Source organism: Stomoxys calcitrans, chromosome 2 (genome assembly GCF_963082655.1).
Source record: "Stomoxys calcitrans chromosome 2, idStoCalc2.1, whole genome shotgun sequence".
Taxonomy (NCBI): domain Eukaryota; kingdom Metazoa; phylum Arthropoda; class Insecta; order Diptera; family Muscidae; genus Stomoxys; species Stomoxys calcitrans.
Genome location: NC_081553.1, coordinates 226,619,505 through 226,638,129, shown reverse-complemented (window position 1 = coordinate 226,638,129; position 18,625 = coordinate 226,619,505). Strand labels below are relative to the sequence as shown.

At 37.2% G+C, this 18,625-nt stretch overlaps 2 protein-coding genes across 5 annotated transcripts in view; one reads left to right on the top strand and one right to left on the bottom strand.

Moving 5' to 3' along the window:
• LOC106081010 (uncharacterized) overlaps positions 1-6,111 on the top strand; it is a 32,965-nt gene extending 26,854 nt beyond the window's left edge. Inside the window, exon 3 of the mRNA XM_059364037.1 lies at positions 5,634-6,111. The gene's annotated coding sequence lies outside the window, so the exon portion shown is untranslated. The remainder of the gene's footprint in view (positions 1-5,633) is intronic.
• LOC106081018 (putative mediator of RNA polymerase II transcription subunit 26) lies at positions 1,538-18,576 on the bottom strand. 4 transcript variants are annotated; one of them, XR_009397411.1, is made up of 8 exons: positions 18,157-18,576; positions 17,700-18,089; positions 17,490-17,635; positions 16,708-17,419; positions 15,222-16,642; positions 12,923-13,049; positions 12,285-12,847; positions 1,538-1,716 (listed from the first exon to the last, which is right to left on the bottom strand). XR_009397411.1 is itself a non-coding variant. In XM_013242686.2 (7 exons), exons 1-7 carry the CDS (start codon positions 18,298-18,300, stop codon positions 12,398-12,400), a joined length of 3,390 nt encoding a protein of 1,129 aa, XP_013098140.2. In that variant the 5' UTR covers positions 18,301-18,576; the 3' UTR covers positions 11,741-12,397. The 4 variants fall into 4 exon arrangements, 1 of the variants encoding a protein (XP_013098140.2); XR_009397413.1 differs by having other exon boundaries at positions 1,538-1,686; XR_009397412.1 differs by lacking the exon at positions 1,538-1,716 and adding an exon at positions 11,741-12,175.
• Between the last annotated feature and the right edge of the window lie 49 nt (positions 18,577-18,625).

The window sequence follows — 18,625 nt, the reverse complement described above, 5'->3', positions numbered from 1 at the left end:
GTTATTAGGTCTTAAGTATTCAAGAAATCAGCCAGGACTTGGCCCCGCCTATTAGTGTTGGTACTACCCCTCGAAATGTGTTGAGAGTTCGCATCGCACCCTATTAGTACCTCGTTTCCTGTCTGTTTTGCTTTCCTCACAAGCCGTTGCAGCTCCGACGTGGCTGGCGATGTCGGAGAGTCGAAAGGCAGATAAGGTGATGCCAGGTATGCTCCACCATCTCCCTGTCTCACCACTGTTGCATCCGACGTTGACTATTGAAATAGAAACAAAACACCATTGGTCTAAGCTGGGCGTAAATCCAACAACAAAAAGGAAAAAAAAATAGTTTTTATAGAAGATTTCATCAACAATTAATTTTCATTGAAAAATTCGTAGAAAATTATTTTAATAGAATATTTCTTCGAAATTCGATGTTGGTAAAAAGTTTTGTGGAAATTAAAGGTTGACGAAAAAATTTAGGAATCACTATTTTTAGAAAATGCAGAAAAAAATATTTAAATTTTGGATGAAATTTGCGAGTGGCTATTAAAACCCCCATTATGAGGTGCATTATTTTTTATTTGAAGACGTCATTCGGAGCCGGATGGAAACTATTCTCTAAGTAACACGTCAAAAGCTAATATTTAACAATAAAATATTACTTCTCCTAAAATCTATGAGATAAGAAAAAAGCCAACTTTATTTCCCATAAACTTCTCACATTCCTGACATTTCATTTCAATATTTTACACGAACGTTACATTAAACAAATATTTAACGAGAAATTAGACGAGTGTGAAAAATTACAATGTTGTTTTATGACCAAAAATATTTAGAAATAGGTATAGACGATATTGCATTTGCGAGCTATAACAATGTGTTTTCTTAAAAACGATATGGCATCGATCAAATATTCAATCTAAAACGATGTCTACGTACAACCAAGCATGTCTAAATGTTTCTTATCTAAATATTTACACAAATATTTTAAACTTCTTTACAATTTATGTTTAGACATTTTTTAAAGACACACATTCGCATTGCAGTTAACAAATTGTTTGTATTTTGTGTGTGTATTAAGGCGGGTCGATAATCAAGCACCGACTCCCACGAAGTTATAATGGAAAAGCTATTGCACATTATGTCATTGTCCTAAGATTCTTTATAACATTGTAAATATTTATCTGGGAGTTCTATTTTTCCTTATTACGAGATCACAGTTAAACCCCCTTTTCGCTGGAATTACTTCGCTGTTACAAACCACTTCTCCAACTCATCTAAATAATAACGAAGGATTTTTCTCTCGTATACTTCAAAAGCTAATAAATAGGAGTTGAACTTTTATCAATGAATTTGCGCCCCAAATTGTTATCACGTATGCTATCGCCCCTAAAAACTACATGATAACCTTAATTTTATCCCACGAATAAAGTGATAATGAAGTAATAATAAAAGTAAAACAAAGAACTTACCTATATTCTTGCTAATTTTATTAGAATCAATGCGCATCTGTTCATCAGCATCAGGGTGGAATGTCCTTTAGAATTTTGCACAAACTTGTTGGTGGAATAAATGTGTCGGAATCCCCAGACGCTCACATACGGTAAGCATTACGATCACAGTGTGGATGTAATAGCTTGTAGTAACTGTGACAGAGCATAGGTTTCCGGCTCAATGTAGAATGGATGAAAGCGAGAATGGCCGCTGTAATACGTGAAGGTAGGCTTACTTCATCTGGAATAACATATTGAAATTTTAACATTTTAGGTGTTTAGTTCATTTAACCTGGGTGTGGGACAAAAGACGGACAGCAACTTCGGTAGGCCACCAGCACATGACGCTGAACGCGTGTTCGAATACTAGCATGGCTGAATTATTGAAAGGTTGTCTTATTTGAACAACAACATAAAAACCATATGGTGAAATCTCCATCTTGTCAAAAAGATGGCGGGGTGTGTACGCGTGCAGAAAGTGCGCGCACATGAGCAGAGAATATGCGAGAAAGAAGATAACAACAAAGAGATCGTTTTTTTTATTCTAATTTGCGGTCGCAAATACACAAACAAAATACGATAAAATGTTAGAACCAATGCCCGAATCAAAAGAAAAAACCTCAAGATGTTGCAATCCTCAATGTGAATCCCACTGGAATACTTGGAACACGTTGCATCTTTAGCTCTGATTTTTTACGATATTAGGAAGATCAAGCAGAAAATTCCTATTGTATTGTATAATTAGAAATACTTTGATAACCAAAGCTCACATTTTCGTCTGATGTTTTCGCTAGATGTTAACGCGCTCTAATCCGAATGTATTTTACAAACATGTGCCCATGTGGATGGGGGTATACCAATTTCGTCATTCTGTTTGTAATACCTCGAAATATGCGTCGAAGGCCCCATAAAGTATATTCTTGATCGTCATGACTTTGTAGAACTAGCCATGTCCGTCCGTCCATCTGTCCGTCCGTCCGCCCGTCTGTCTGTCGAAAGCATACTAACTTTCGAAGGAGTAAAGCTAGGCTCTTGAAATTTTGCACAAATACTTTCTATTAGTGTAGGTCGTTAGGGATTGTAAATGGGCCAAATCGGTCCATGTTTTGATATAGCTGCCATATAAACCGTTATAGGGTCTTGATTTCTTAAGCCTCTAGAGGGCGCAATTATCGTCCGATTTGACTGAATTTTGCACGCATGGTTCAAATCGATCTGGGATCTTGAATTCTTGGGCCTGTAGGGGGCGCAATTCTCATCCGACTTGGCAAAAAATTTTTACCACGCTTCTCCCATGACCTTCAATATACGTACCCAATATGGTCTGAATCGATCTATAGCTTGATACGGCTCCCATATAAACCGATCTCCCGATTTTGCTTCTTGGGCCCCTACAAGGCGCAATTCTTATCCGAATGGACTGAAATATTACACAATGACTTCTACAACGTTCAGCATTCAATTCATTTATGGTCCGAATCGAACTAAAACTTGATATAGCTTCAATAACATAACAGATCTTATTCATTATTCTTTGTTTGCCTAGAAGAGACACCGCGCAAAGAACTTGTTAATGCGATCCATGGTGGAGGGTATATAAGATTCGTCTCGGCCGCACTTAGCACGCTTTTACTTGTTCATACAAAATTTTTTGTATGTAACACTCGACTTTTTTCACATTTGAAAAAACACATGAGAATAAATGGAGAACACAAAAACAAATATTTAGCATCGAAAATCACTTTGTTGTGTTTCAAAATATTCCCCATTAAGACCTATACACTTATGCATGCGTTTGAACCAATTGTCGAAGCACTTTTGCCACTCTGATTGAGGTATCTCCAAAACATGCATTCTGAAAGCATAAACGGCTTCTTCAGGTGTCATAAAACGTTGACCTCTAACTTCTTTTACGACCATACGATGGATGACTCATTAAATCGATGTTTTGAGTGCTGTAAAGGAAAGTTGTTTCGTCTTTTTGGAGCATTTCTTTCGACCAATCGACACTAGCCTTTTTGAGTTATTGACAAATTGTGTGGGATCCAACCCGAACACATTTTTTTGACGGTCAAATGTTTATGTAATATTAAATGTATGCTGGTCCCACTAATGCCTAAGGTTGTCTCAATCTCACGATATATCACATGAAGACCTTGCATAGCATCAATTGTTTCTGGGACAACTGATGTTGGACGACCTTCACGAAATTCGTCTTGGAGTGAACTACGACCTCGGTTGAATTCGTACCTCGAAAATTCATACCATCGACAAACGCTGGCTCTTAATGGAGTTTCATCGCCAAAAATTGAATTAAGTTCATCGATGCACTGTTGTTGCGTTAATCCACGTCGAAAATTGTTAAAAATAATCGCACGAAAATGTTCGCGTTTTAAATCCATTTTTTGGGTGAGTTGAATCTTTTAATTAACTGTAAACCACACAAATAGCGCTCGTATGTCAAAAATATAAAAAGAAACCCTCGTACCAGCTCAGGTCCGAGTGACCTGGAGCTATGTATATATATGTATGTAATTAGACCCTAAATCCCGCATAGATTTATGTTCTGCTTCTTTCTCTCTACCTCTCTCTCACTCGCACTCTATGCGTTAATTAATATCAAATCTTTTCATCAAATAGCCTTTAATTATCAATAATATATTTAAGAATAATTTTTAGCGTGATTTACGGGATCGCAAATGACCAAAGTAAAAGACACAACATGTTTGCATTAGAATACAATATCATTTTTTTCTTCTATTCTAACTTTCGGTCGCAAATACGCAAAGCAAAAAATGTTCGACCAATGCATGACATTATTACCAGGTAGTTTACCGTAAACAGCTGAGTACAATTTTTTCTCGCGAAATGCATTATCTGTCAACGAGTTTTGGCGTTGTGTGTGTGTGTGTATTATAATTAAAAACCATGGCACAACGTAGACAAAATCAGAGTTGCACTAATCCATGACATAATTATCAGGTAGTGTACCGTAAACAGCTGAGTACAATTTTTTCTCGCGAAGTACACTATCTGTCAACGAGTTTTGGTTGGGTGTGTGTATTATAGTACATTAACTCACACAAAAAACGAAAAATGGCGCCAACTAGTTACATACACAAAATCAGAGTTGCACTAATCACTGATTTTGACAGATATTGCACTCAATATTTTGTTGTTGGGCAACTGTCACTACCTGTAAATGAATATAAAGGGTGATTTTTTTGAGGTTAGGATTTTCATGCATTAGTATTTGACAGATCACGTGGGATTTCAGACATAGTGTCAAAGAGAAAGATGCTCAATATGCTTTAACATTTCATCATGAATAGACTTACTAACGAGCAACGCTTGCAAATCATTGAATTTTATTACCAAAATCTGTGTTCGGTTCGAAATGTGTTCAAATTTTGACAAATTTTGTTCAGCGATGAGGCTCATTTCTGGTTGAATGGCTACGTAAATAAGCAAAATTGCCGCATTTGGAGTGAAGAGCAACCAGAAGCCGTTCAAGAACTGCCCATGCATCCCGAAAAATGCACTGTTTGGTGTGGTTTGTACGCTGGTGGAATCATTGGACCGTATTTTTTCAAAGATGCTGTTGGACGCAACGTTACGGTGAATGAACACATTTCGAACCGAACACTGATTTTGGTAATAAAATTCAATGATTTGCAAGCGTTGCTCGTTAGTAAGTCTATTCATGATGAAATGTCAAAGCATACTGAGCATCTTTCTCTTTGACACCATGTCTGAAATCCCACGTGATCTGTCAAATACTAATGCATGAAAATCCTAACCTCAAAAAAATCACCCTTTATCTTGGAACAATGCCGAATCAAAACATAAAACCTGATAGTGTTGCAATCCTCAATGTGAATCCAATCGTAGTACTTGGGACATGTTGCATCTTTAACGCAGGTTTTATTACGATACTGGAAAGACTTAATTCCTCTTGTATAATTAGAAACTTTTTGACGATTAAAACGATTTTTTTGTTTTTTTGCAAAATAGTAATTATTTTTTACTTGTTAATTATATTTTGCAATTGATGTTTTTTGCGCTTACTAACCAATAGATATAATTATTAAAACTTAAATATTAACATTAATGGCATTTTCTTATACTATGTTTTGTTTTGCAAAATCTCATTTACAGATTGAAAAAAAAATGTTTCGACATTTACCCAGTGTTTCCCGGAGATGCTTTCTTATACAACTGCTGGCAGCTACAATTACTTAATATTATTGTAATAATTTTAATATAAAAATAGTTAGCGCATAAGTATTCTAAATGAAAAATGTTGGACAAATAATACAAAACATATATTTATGTGAATTTAAATATGCATAAATAATACATGAAATATTTACACGCGAGGAGTTTTATAAATAATATGTATTAACACAAAAAACAAAAAAAAAACATTAACATAAGATGCCCTTTAATGTATTAAAAGAAATGTAAATTGTATTTACACTTTAGAAACTCACTTGCAAAACGAATAGTAAGGGTGGCTTCCTTTTGCACCAATATTTATTTTTCGCCAATAACTTGTTATTGTATTAGTTTTTATATATTTTTGAGAAGTTATTTCCAAAAATGTTTTTTTTTAAATATATGGTAAACGAACAAAAAGACAAGTACAATTAGTATCATTCAAAAAAAAACATAACCGAACGGAGACGAAGTTTCGTGCTATCGTCTCATAGTACCATTACACAAGAAACTGATCATCAGTTATCGTCGGTTTTTGCGGAGCCTCCTTTTTATAGTCGAGTGCGAACAGCATGCCGCAGTGCAACCCCTTTTGGGGAAATGTCGCCAACATTAGGAGGGGATAAACACCGCTGATGTTCTCGTCAGGATTCGAACTCAGGCGTTCAGCGTCACAGGCGAACATGCTAACCTCTGCATTGCGGCGCTAAATTTTCACAAATTGTTACTGGAGGTCTTTCGCGTACTTTATATGCCAGCAGAAAAGAGCGGGAGAGCAAGCAAAATTTTGAAAATTTTGTAATTGAGAGCATGCAATTTCAACTAGAGGCTTTTTCCCAGCAGAAAATTGTAGTATCGAACAGCTGTTTTATGAAAACCAGTTGTTTAATTAAAAAATGGATTCATAAATTCATCGCTTTTCATTCGACAAAAGCAACATCTGATGATCATTGATGATTTTTTCTTGACGCACTTTGTTTGCAAAACGCCGTATTTAAGGATCTCGTCAGCTGATTTTATAAAAGGAAAACAGATGGTCGAGCCATTAAATCCGGATCAATCAAATAAATAAAAGGCGACACACCAAAAATAAGAAACCATTTAAATAGTTCGAAGAAAAGAGTTAATGGAACTTAACGGCAAATGAAAAGACAAAAACCACTCATTTAACTAGGAAAATAACTAGAGGTGCTAGATGTTTAATGGACATCAAACTTTACTCTTTTTCTCTAATTATTTGAAGAAAATGCTGGGTTTTAACAAACATCTGATGGTAGCTGCAAACATTACATTTAGAAACAGGCTAAACATCTTAATGAGTGATGTGCGATTCAAGTTTAAGATCGATTCAAGTTTAGCACACTTTTAAAATTTGACCGCTTTTAATATTTCGCGCTATTTTCTGCCGGAAAATATAGTACACGAAAGAAACTCAGTAAAAACTTGTGAAAATTTCAAATAATTTGAAAATTTTAACGAATTTTAGTGTCCATCTATAAAACAATCTTCGTTGAGTTAAGTTCTTCACTGAGCAAGATTCAAAAAGTTCATCACTGAGCAAGATTCAAAAGTTCGTGTGGCGAAAGTACGCCCACAGAATGTTACAATTATCCGATCGTTAGTCAAAATGTGCTTCCTTCCGAGGGGTAAATCATTTGATCTCTACAAATCTGTTAATTATAACAAACCAATACTAATTTGCCCAACATCTAGCGTACCAAAGGGTTGCATTTGAAAAGAAAGATGGTCTCACGCAAACAGCTGTTAACAGCCGGCCAGGTTTGACGGTATTAAGATGTCAGATTTTTGTTTGCATTCTCTTTGTTGTCATCTTCTTTCTCGCATATTCTCTGCAAAAGCATATTCTAACGCGCGCAAATTTCTTTGCGTGTGTTGTCAAAACGTGGACCGGCTTGATGGCAAGATGGCGGATTGCACCATATGATATGTGGTTGTTGTACAAATGAGACCACCTTTAATTGTTTCGCCATGCCATCAATGCAAACGGTTTGTTTAGCTTCAAATGCCTGTGTACGGCTTCTACACGCAACTAGTATCCCTCGAACAGCAAATGCGTTGTTTGCAACGCCAACCATAACACCTTAAGCTGAGAATTATGTTCAGCTTTTCAGGCGGAATGCTGTCAAACTCCATTTAAGAAAACGTCGGCGAAACGTTGGAGAAAACGTAGACGAAAAAAGAGTACTCTGTTTATAGTACTCCGCAAGAGAAAATGGACTTGGTTGGGTCATATCCTACATCGACCGCGCAATGATAGCGAGAAATGTTCTAGAAGGAGGGCACGCCCGAAAAACACATGGATCCGCTGTATGAAAAGAGAGTTGGAATCAACCCATTGTCGTGGAATCAAGCCAAGGCTTTGGCCAGCGATTAAGCTCGATGGAGAGAACTTGTTGATGACCTATGTTCATACTGAACAGTTTACTATTGGTCATATTTGGAGTATATTAAATATATTACATTTAATATACTCTAATTGTAAATAAAGGTCATATATATAATGTCACTATTGGAAAAGTCTACAGTTGCTTAAAAACGAAAAGTTCGCGTTTTTTCATTAAAATACCAAATGATTTGAGATGCATGAAAAAAATATTCGCTTCAAGGAAAAATATTTTTTCCACCGTGAGTCGGGATTAATGTCGTGAGTGTTTAGCGAGTCGAGCATGATTAAAAATGTTGACTCCTACCGTGCTTACAGAAGGTTATCCTGGATGTGTACAATATTTTATAAGCTTTACAACGTAAATCCTTGAATATGATAAATTGATTTTCTTCTAATCCCTGGCAACATCGATTTAGATCACTTGCGTAGACATGCAACAGACTGCGGGCATCATGGATTTCCATGATCAAATTCCTTTATCAATAGTAAGAAAATTGGATGCAAAAATCAATACGTCTATGCTCGCAAAGAACAGGTTTCTTTAAGTAAGGTGAGTAATTAAAATGCCTTAGAAATGTATATCCACATCAATTTTCTTAAACCAGTATACACCTAATAAGATTTCAAACACACCAATATGTATTTGCATGTACTACTTTACGATCATTATAAACAAAATGTTTAATGAAAAACAATAAATAAAGGAAAGTCAAATAAATAATGTATATAAAAATCTTGAAATGTTCAAATTGTTTTGTGCTGTATGTAACGATGGATGCTTCTATGGCTGTATGTACAGTGCCATACATAAGTTTTGACACAACCATCAATTTTTAATTTGGCCGCTATTTTCAGCCCCGTCTCCCAGTCTACTCAAAAACAAAATTTTTCCCGAAAGAACCCATGTTGTTACTTAACCAATGCCGAAATTTTTATTCCAAAAATTTTTATATAAACTTTTTTATATTAACAAAAAATAACGCGATTTAATCCCACAAAAATATTGGCACACTTACATGTTCTGCTTTTTTCCTAATTTTTGCCAGTTGGCAACTCTTTTTGCAAAAATATTGGTTGCTAAAATTGTCTACCGTGTTGCTAAATTCTCTGCAATTGGTTCATAAAATTATCAACAGTGTTGTTTAAGTTTTGTGTTAAAAGAATAAAATTAAATGCAGAAAATACAAAAAATGGCCTCAAAGCTAAAAGAAACGACTGTATCTAAGCGAAAAATTATAATCCACCTTCACAGCCAAGGAAAATCGTTTGCTGAGATCGGCCAAATGATGAACAGAAGCCGTTTTACAATTCGAAGCGTCGTCAACAGGTTTGAAGGAGAATCTAATTTACAAAACCCAAACCGCTCTGGGCGCCCTAGAGTTTTAAGTGACCGGCAGCGTCAAAAGATAGTGTGAGAAATTCAAAAGGACCCAAAAAAAACGGTCAGAAGAGTGGTTTATGAGGTCGATTACAGTGCGTAAGTCACTTATTTCTTTAAATAACCAGAAGGAGCGCCTAGCCTACGCTCTGTTCCGTTCTGATGGCCACTCTACTGTATGGAAAAAGCCCAATACGCCATATGAAAAAAAATCTTGCACCTACAGTCAAACACGGTAGAGGAGGAGTTATGGTATGGGGTTGCATGTCGTCTGCGGAGGTCGGTGAACTGGTCTTCATAGATGGCATTATGGACAAAAAAGTATATTTAAATATTTTAAAGGAAAATGTAAAAAAGCGCGGACAAGCAGAATCTACCGAGGTCATTTACATTTCAACAGGACAATAACCCCAAACATTCTGCGCATGATGTGCGTATGTGGCTAATAATGAATATCGCACATGTCCTGCCACATCTTCCGCAATCTCCAGACCTCAACCCCATTGAGCATTTGTGGAAGGAACTGGATAGACGTGTAAAAAGGCGGTCCATTTCCAATAAGTCCGAACTTAGGCAGGCACTTATAGAAGAATGGCAAAAAATAGGGAAGGAAACTATGAAAAAATTAGTGCATTCCATGCCAAACCATTTGGAGGTATTGATCAAACAAAAGGGCTTGCCAACAAAGTACTAATTAGACTACAATTTTTAGATATTTAAGATATAAATATAAGTGCGCCAATACTTTTGTACGATGAAATTGCGTTATTTTCTTGTTAAATAAAATATAAAAAAGTTTAAAAAAAAAATTCGGAATAAAAATTCCTGCATTAGTTAAGTAACAACATTGGTATTTTCGGACATTCTTTTTTGAGTAGACTGGGAGACGGGGCTTAAAAATAGCAGGTCAAATTAAAAATTTATGTTTGTGCCAATACTTATGTGTGGTATATAGATATTCGCTATATGTGTATGACGGCTCATCCGATGCATTTTCTCATAACAATAGATGTAGTTGACAGGAGATTCGACGTATAAGAAGTAGGTATTCTTCAGTGGGAATGTCCCACTGAACGGAATCAGCAAGTTTTTTGCTTTAAAATCTATTATCTCAAAAAAGTAATCGGAAAAAATATGGCGAAAAACTAATATAGTACCAGCCTTAAGTTGGAAACTCTTTATGTCGCTACCTTGTAGGAATTATAGATATGCACCTGGCACGAATTTATTGTGTGTCCCGTTGTTCATGAGCGATGTCCAAACACAAGACTGAATACCAATTCGTTGTTGGCAATTGAAATCGTGATAATGGCATTGATCACGACTCACGACAAGAAAATCACGGCTCACGAGAAAATTAACTCATTCTCTTAATAAATATATCGCAACATAATAGTTGGAGTACTTTTTTAGGAAAATTTTTTCAGTAAAAATTTACAGGAGAGTAAGAACAGTCTTTACCCCCCTCTTACTATTTATCTGAAATATATGAAATAATCAGCTGGTTTTCATACCACAGCTGTTCGCTCATGCAAATTTCTGCCTGGATGAAAACTGCCATTAGAAATTTCAAGAACTCTCCCTTTTCTGAGGATGGCAAAATCCTCATCGTTTGTGTTCCGGGCCATAACGGAGTAAGGGGGAATGAAAGAGCAGACGATTTGGCGGTGAAGGCCAGAGGACTGCCATCAATAAACTCGATTAAACCGAAGCCTTTTGGGTCGACGCAGTACGAGTTAAGGGAGTGTGCGACGAATGCGCATGAAACATTGTGGAACAGCGAAACGATCGGCGAAAATCCTATTGTGGGATCCAGATCGTGAGAAGACGAGGCTATTACTGAAAGGAAGTAAGAAGGAGGTCAGTATAGCTATTGGTATCATAACGGGGCACATAGGACTACGAGCTTACTTATGTAAAATCGGTGCGGCAAGTGATAGCATATGTAGGGCATACGGGGAAAATGATGAGACGTTGGAGCTTTTCCTTTGTCATTGCCCGGCTTTCGCGTCTACCAGATACCGGCACTTAGGAGGGGAGAAAATACCAGACATGAACCAACTTAGGGGAGTGGTATTGAAAACAATAAAGGATTTTGTGAGTAGCACGGAATTCCTAACTTAAAATTTTCTTTTTAGAGGTTACTTTTTTAGTTTTAAGAGCGCATAACAAGCCGATTACTGGCTTAGGTGTATGTCCATAGTGGCATGGAGCGTATTAATATCTGCAACCTCTTTTCAACCTAATCTAACCTACGCACTCTCCCGCTCTCTCCTTTTGGTACGAATTTTGAAGTACGCGAACACTCTTAGGAATCGATTTTGGATGGCAACCCAAGTATAGTTGCGTTGCCAGGAAATAAAAATTAATATTAAGTTGATATCATTCGATATCAGTGTTTTGAACGTTCAACAACTAAATAAATTATAAAAAACGTATGCAATTAAATCCAGAAATGGACATTCCTATAAGAAATTTGTCCGTTGGAAACTCAACTGAAGTGGGGTTGCAATCCATAATCGACCTATTAATGTAGTAGCCTTTTTTTATGGCATTAAATAAATTGGCTGGCCATCCCTGTATTTAAAATTCACAGAAAACTATTCAAAGTTAAACAAAAGGGCAATTAGTAAGAACAAACAAAAACAAACACGAATTTAACAGAAAATTACACAAAATTTGATGCTGAAAGTTAACCTAGAATATATAAAATTTAAAACTTATTCTTAATTAGAAATATTTAAATAAAATATTGTATGTACAAGTAAAACAGCACAAAGTGAAATAAAAAAAATGTCTAACTTACATCGATGTGTCCGACTGGAGCGGGCAGAGATTATACAAAATTGAGAATATGGTACAAACTATTGACCGACGATGGACTTGAGCTTAAACTCACAAGTTTTAGCTACTATTTGATCATTTTTCTATTTTTAAATGTCCCATTATTTGACCCGTTGCAGGATTAACAAATTGAGCTTGTGACAATTGAACAAAATTAGCAAGTGAAGTGGCGGGAAGATTTAACACTGTAGTTTCATGGGCTTTTAAAGTATTTGCATTGGGATCGGTGGAGGTCTGTATGGTTATGGTATTGCCGCTTTGTGTGGTGACCATCGATGAGGGTAGTTGCAATTGCATTATTTGTGGTTGGCCTTGCAATTGCTGTAGTTGTTGCTGTACCAGCTGCAAAGTCTGTTGCTGCTGTTGCTGCTGTTTTTGCAATTGTTCCTGTTGCTGAGAAATGGCCGCAGCAGCTTGGGCAACAATCGATGCCTGATTTTGATAATCGCTTGTATTTTGTGTTTCCTTTTCCTCGCTGTGGTCATCATCTTCATTTGTCTCTTCAACCTCCTCAGGTTTATGATTCTATAAAAAAAAAATATAAAAAGGTGAATTAATTATAATTTTTTTTGTCTCTTTTCTAAAGTTATTTATATTTACCTCCTCGAGTAGTGGCAAGGCCTTTGTTTTATGCAATAGTTTGTGCTGTATGTAGTAGGCCTTTACAACAAACGATTTGTGGCAAATCTCACAGTCATAATTGTTTGTGTTGGTTTCACCATGAATTCTTAAAAAACAAAAACAAACAAAAAATTTATTGAGGGTATTTGAATAACAGGGAGCATATCAATAGCATTAAAGAATTCTGAAAAGTAAGCCAAAGAAGGTAAAGGTGGCAACCCTGTTATAAGAGGATAAAAATAACAGAGGAATTTAATTTCTCCCAAAATTTAATAGCAAAGCTCCAGCTGATAGGTGTCGTTAATTTTTTTTATTTTTCTTCAAAACAAGCAGTTCTGCAGAAAAAATTAAAATTTACAGTAAAGAGAAAAGAAATAAAATAGAGAAATAATGTTGGAGCATAAGACTCCCGAAACCCTATATTCGTGCATTTATAATATTGAATATTTGGAAAAAGCAAACGAAGCAAACAGCATGACATTGAGAGCTTAATTCTGCTTGCGGCATGTTCTCAGATTACTCCCATTTATCTAAATTCACAAGCGCCCCCAACCAGTCTATGTGCAAACTTCAAATTTGTGTTTCGTAAGTACTTGCGGCCCTCTTTTGACATGGTCCAAATTTGAAATAGTATACATTCGTACTTAATTTCCAAATAATGTACCATGTACCTGTCATAAGAATCCCATATTTTCCCGTTTTGTATACATGCCCATTTGGGGCATAATTTTGGTGTGGGGCGAGCCTCCGGCTATTCATCAAAATTTGTCTTATTGTACCCTCAAATACCTTTCGCTTGACTCGCACATGGTCCCGTTCGGTGTGCATATCCATTGGAGGCATAATCTCGGGGTGGGGGGTCCCACCTGGGACTTGACACCAAATTTGTATTTCGTATTCAACTTCCAAATACCTTTCAGTTGATACCCATATTGTTCCAATCGGAAAACATGTCAATTTTGTGCGGTTTTGGGGGAGGGGCAGGCCGGCATTAGAGATCAAATTGTTATATCAAATTTGTACTCTTCTCTTAAATACCTTTCAATCGATACCCCTATTGCTCCCATCGGTAAACATGTCCAATTAGGTGAGTTTTGGGGTAGGGTGTCCCCCACGATTATGTGACCCCAAATTTTTGAGTTACCATAAAGGGGCATACACCCTCTCCGAGAAGGAGTAAAGCTAAGCGCTTGAAATTTTGCTCATATACTTTTTATTAGGCCACCGTAGCGCAGAGATTAGCATGTCCGCCTATGACGCTGAGCGCCTGGGTTCGAATCCTGGCGAGACCATCAGAAAAATTTTTCAGCGGTGGTTTTCCCCTCCTAATGCTGGCAACATTTGTGAGGTACTATGTCATGTTAAACTTCTCTCCAAAGAGATGTCGCACTGCACTTGGGTCTTCTAGAAGCTCTAGAAGTCAAGACCCAAGGTCGGTTTATATGACAGCTATATCAGGTTTTCAACCGATTTGAACCATATTTGGCACAGTTGTCGGATACCAAAACACTACGTGCAAAATTTCAGGCAAAAAGGATAAGAATTGCGCCCTCTAGAAGCTCAAGAAGTCAAGATTCAAAATCGGTTTATATGGCAGCTATATCAAAATATGGACCGATATGGCGCCAAAAAAAAAACTCGCCTTGTCATATCGAGCATCATAGACACTCAGTATTTAAGCAAGGGACGGTGCCGCCCGGTCTCTCACTGAGACTCTCCACTCGATACCGCTGATTGTCCGTGACTGCAGTTGCAGCTACTCCGTATACGAAGCATCCCTCTAACCACAACCTGTGGACGCGGCCGGTAGCTCTTAGCTGAGCTTCTCGTTATAACTACATATGACCACCACATGGTGTTTATCGTTATCAAGGAAAGGTCTCCTGAGAGCTTACGAATAGTAGAATGCTCTGTAGGTGTAGCTGCAACTGCACTCGCGGAAAATCAGCAATATCGAGTGGATAGTCTAGGCCTAAAAACTAACTCCTTCGCGATGTGCGAAACGCTTCCTAAGGAATGTCTTTTCATAACTGTTACCTAAGCTCAGCAGGTATCAATGCGAAACTTAAATACTGTTGGTGATACAATACTAATTCAAAGTTAAGAATCCACAGCTAACGAAAGCCTTCTCGTCGATAGAGCCTATAGATTCCTTATATTTGTAGCAAAAATAGTTTTTATTACGAGACTAATTTGGAAAAATAAAAATAACTTGGAGTAGCGATCATCGGCAAGCTACCTTTGGGGGAACTTTCAATAGGTTATATTTTCTACTTACTTTCTGTGCTTGCTTAGATTGTCTTTGCGTGAAAATGGCTTTTGACATATGTCACAGCTGAACATCTTTTTTCCGGAATGCGACACCAAATGTCGTAACAGATGTTCCTTTCGATGAAATGCCTTGGGACAACCTTCTTCATTGCACTTAAATGGTCGTATGCCAGTATGCAGTTTTAAGTGTTGCGTTAGATGCTCTTTCTTTTTAAAGGCACGGCCGCATTGAGAACACTCTATATTATTATTCTGAATGGCATTTTGGCCCGTGTCCGTTAGGGATCTATTATCCACAATATCCGGTCCATGGAGGGGTTCCTCAATGAGGCTAACATTTGAATGTGTTGTACTACTAGTATTTTGTTCGACAGGATTAGCGGCTTCGGGTGCTGGAGGTTTTTCTATTTTCTTCATGATTTTTTTCGTCGGCGAAAATCTTACGGTTGTGTTGGGAATATTGGACAGGACCTGGGATTTTTGTGTTTGAAACTGGTTTGGCTGCTGTTTTGCCGCCGGCGCTGTATTAGCCAGAGATTTAGTTTGTTGTGGTGGCTTTTGTTGAGTTGTTGGCAAAGATTGACGCGGCTTTTGTATTTGGGTTACAGTTTTCACATTTGTTGTTGTACTCCCTATCGTTTTGGGTGTTACTTTTATGGTTTGATTGTTATTCGGCATAGGCTGTTTGTTTTGTCCCGGCTGATTTATGGAGACGACACGACTTATTGTAATGTTATTTTTATTCAGAATGGGCAATTTTGGCAAGTTTGCCTGTGATGACTGCGGATTGGCGGGTTTAGAAGATTGCACATGGGTTTCATTCGATGCGGGTGCAGCATTTTGATTTGTTTTGGCATTTATACGTTGAACTGTTATGCCACCGTGCTGTGTTACAGCTGCAGCGGCAGTTAAGACTTTTTGCTGATGCTTTTGTTGTTGCTGTTCCTGTACTTGTTGCATTATTTTCTGTGTGAAACTTGTGGTGGGTGTAATTTCAATGGAATTGCCACCAGCCGATTGGGCTAATTTATATTTTGGACGACTGATGTTTTCGCCCGACTCGGTGCTTTTCTGGTTCTGCTCTGCATCTGACGTTGTTTGCGGTTCCTGTTTTATATTGCCTGGATTGATGATTTGTTGTGAAGTGATTTCTATATTTTTAGCCGATGTGGGTTGTTTCAATAGCGGAGGATTAGATTCTGTGGATGGTTGTTGATTTGTCGTCGTTATTATGTGTTGCTTGCTTATTAAAGGTTGTTGTTGTTGTATTTGTGTTGAGGCAATCTGTACCGGCAGAGATTGGCTGTTACTGTTCAGCGAAGAAATATTGCTATTAAGAGAAGTTACACCAGGAAAAGAAGGATTTGTAGTGAGTTGTAATGTTGGTGCCAGTTGCATAATTTGCTGGCCCGTTATTTGTGGTTGTAACTGCAATTAAAAAATGTTTTATTTTAGACTAATGCAAACAGAATTAGATTTTCATACACACGCACCTTCATTTGTAGCTGATATGTCGTGGGCAAAAGGAAATTCTTAGCATCTATATGGGCCACATATTGTTGATCGGTATTTTCATCTTTTATGGTTATAGGCAGGAAACTCGGTGCACTTTGGGCCAGAGACTGACTCTGCAGAAGGGCATTTATGTGTTGTGTTTGTGGTTGCAACAGCGGAGCCAAGTTTGACAACAATGTTGCCGTGGTATTGGGTTGCTGTAACGTAGGCTGCAGTTGAAATTGAATCTGAGATGGATTAACAAGCTGCGGCAAAGTGGCCGAAAGAGTTGTTGCACTATTCGCCGGCATTGTAGGCTGTGGTTGTGTTAGTATAAAATTAAATTTTGGCTTTTTGTTTTTCGAAGGACTTGAATCTTCGGCATCGGACGTGGACATTGCTGTATTATTATCTGATGCAGAAATTGTTGAATTGATGGGAGTCTGCAATGGTGGAGCAGTGATTGTGATTTGCTGAGGTTGCAACTGCGATGTTAACAATTGTAGTTGTTGCTGCAATTGCTGTAGTTGCAGTTGTACCATTTGCTCCTGTTGCTGCTGGTGGTGCTGCTGCTGTTGTTGTTGTTGTTGTTGTTGTTGTTGTTGCTGCTGCTGCTGCTGCTGCTGTAGCAGTTGTTCCTGTTGCCCTGGTTTTTTTGATATTGGTGTTACCTTTATATTGGGCTTTAGCTTTAAAAATTCTTCCAAAGCACTAATAAAATGAAGATCATAAATGTTTTAGCTTGCGAGGAATCCCAAAAACACATAAACTACAAACTTACGTATTCTTTGTTTCTTTTTCCTTAGCAGCTTGAAATGAGGTTTGATTCGTTTGTTGCTGCAACAAAGACTGCTGAGCAGAATTGTCCACCGTAATGGTGTATTGAGGAATTGATGGTTTTTCTGGCTTAATCGAGTTTTCACTTGACTACAAAATTATAGTTTCAATTGGAATCATGTATTTTATAAAAACTAATTTTATTGTCTCCTACCTGCATGGCAACTGCTTGCATTATTGCATTCAAATCTTGATTTTGTATGGTAGTTGGCATAGTTTGTGCCACAAGATTGGATCCTTGCAATGAAAAAATTGGAGGCGGTTGTATGGGTATTTGTTGATGCGTCTGCGAAAAAATTGGCGCTGCTGACTGTTGAATCGCCAGTGAGTTGGTTACATTATTAAGTACACTAGTGCTTTTGCCGCCTGAAGTTATGATGTCCTTAATTAAAACTTTACCACCGCCACCATTTTCAGAAGATTCTAGGCATGAGTTTAACATAATTTGAGAATTTCGACAAATGTTTCGAAACTCTGTAAAGTTGTCCAATAAATTGACGCATTGTTGACATATAACCTTGGGCAAGCGGTCCGTCTCCTCGACCTACAATGAAGAGTTTACATTAAAGTTTTCAGACCGGAGACATTTTCCCTCATAGGGAATAACTCACCAATATTGGTAAACATTCATTCATTTTGCTGTTCAAATTTTTTGATTTGCCTTCAGCAGAGAATATATCAATCTTTTCCATTGTTGCTGTTGTTGTGCACACACGGCATAAATCATAGAAATTCACACTTTTTATATTGGACATTTTCGATACAAGTGCAATGTGATTCCAGGACACAGTTTAGTCAAGATTAGGCATATTCACATTATAACAGTTTTTGAGTCACCATCCCGTATAAGCCTTAAAAAAATCCATCAAATTGGACACATCTATTCGGAATCTATGATCTTTTCTGGAGGCAAAGCATCACTTATTTTTCCGCTTTAATGGGGTGCTACGAGTTTTCCACACATATTTCTTAATATTACACATTTATTATTTTGTTTTCGATACAAACAAAATTATCAATTAAAAGTTGGGATTTATTAAAATGCCCAACAACAAATGCCTAAAATGAAAACAACAAACT

Coding starts and splice junctions, on each gene's coding strand:
- LOC106081018 (XM_013242686.2), bottom strand. CDS start 18,300: ATGTCCAATATAAAAAGTGTGAATTTCTATGATTTATGCCGTGTGTGC. Junction 18,090..18,156: donor ATGAATGTTTACCAATATTG/GTGAGTTATTCC, acceptor TCTTCATTGTAG/GTCGAGGAGACGGACCGCTT. Junction 13,050..15,221: donor AATCTAAGCAAGCACAGAAA/GTAAGTAGAAAA, acceptor TTGTTTTTTAAG/AATTCATGGTGAAACCAACA.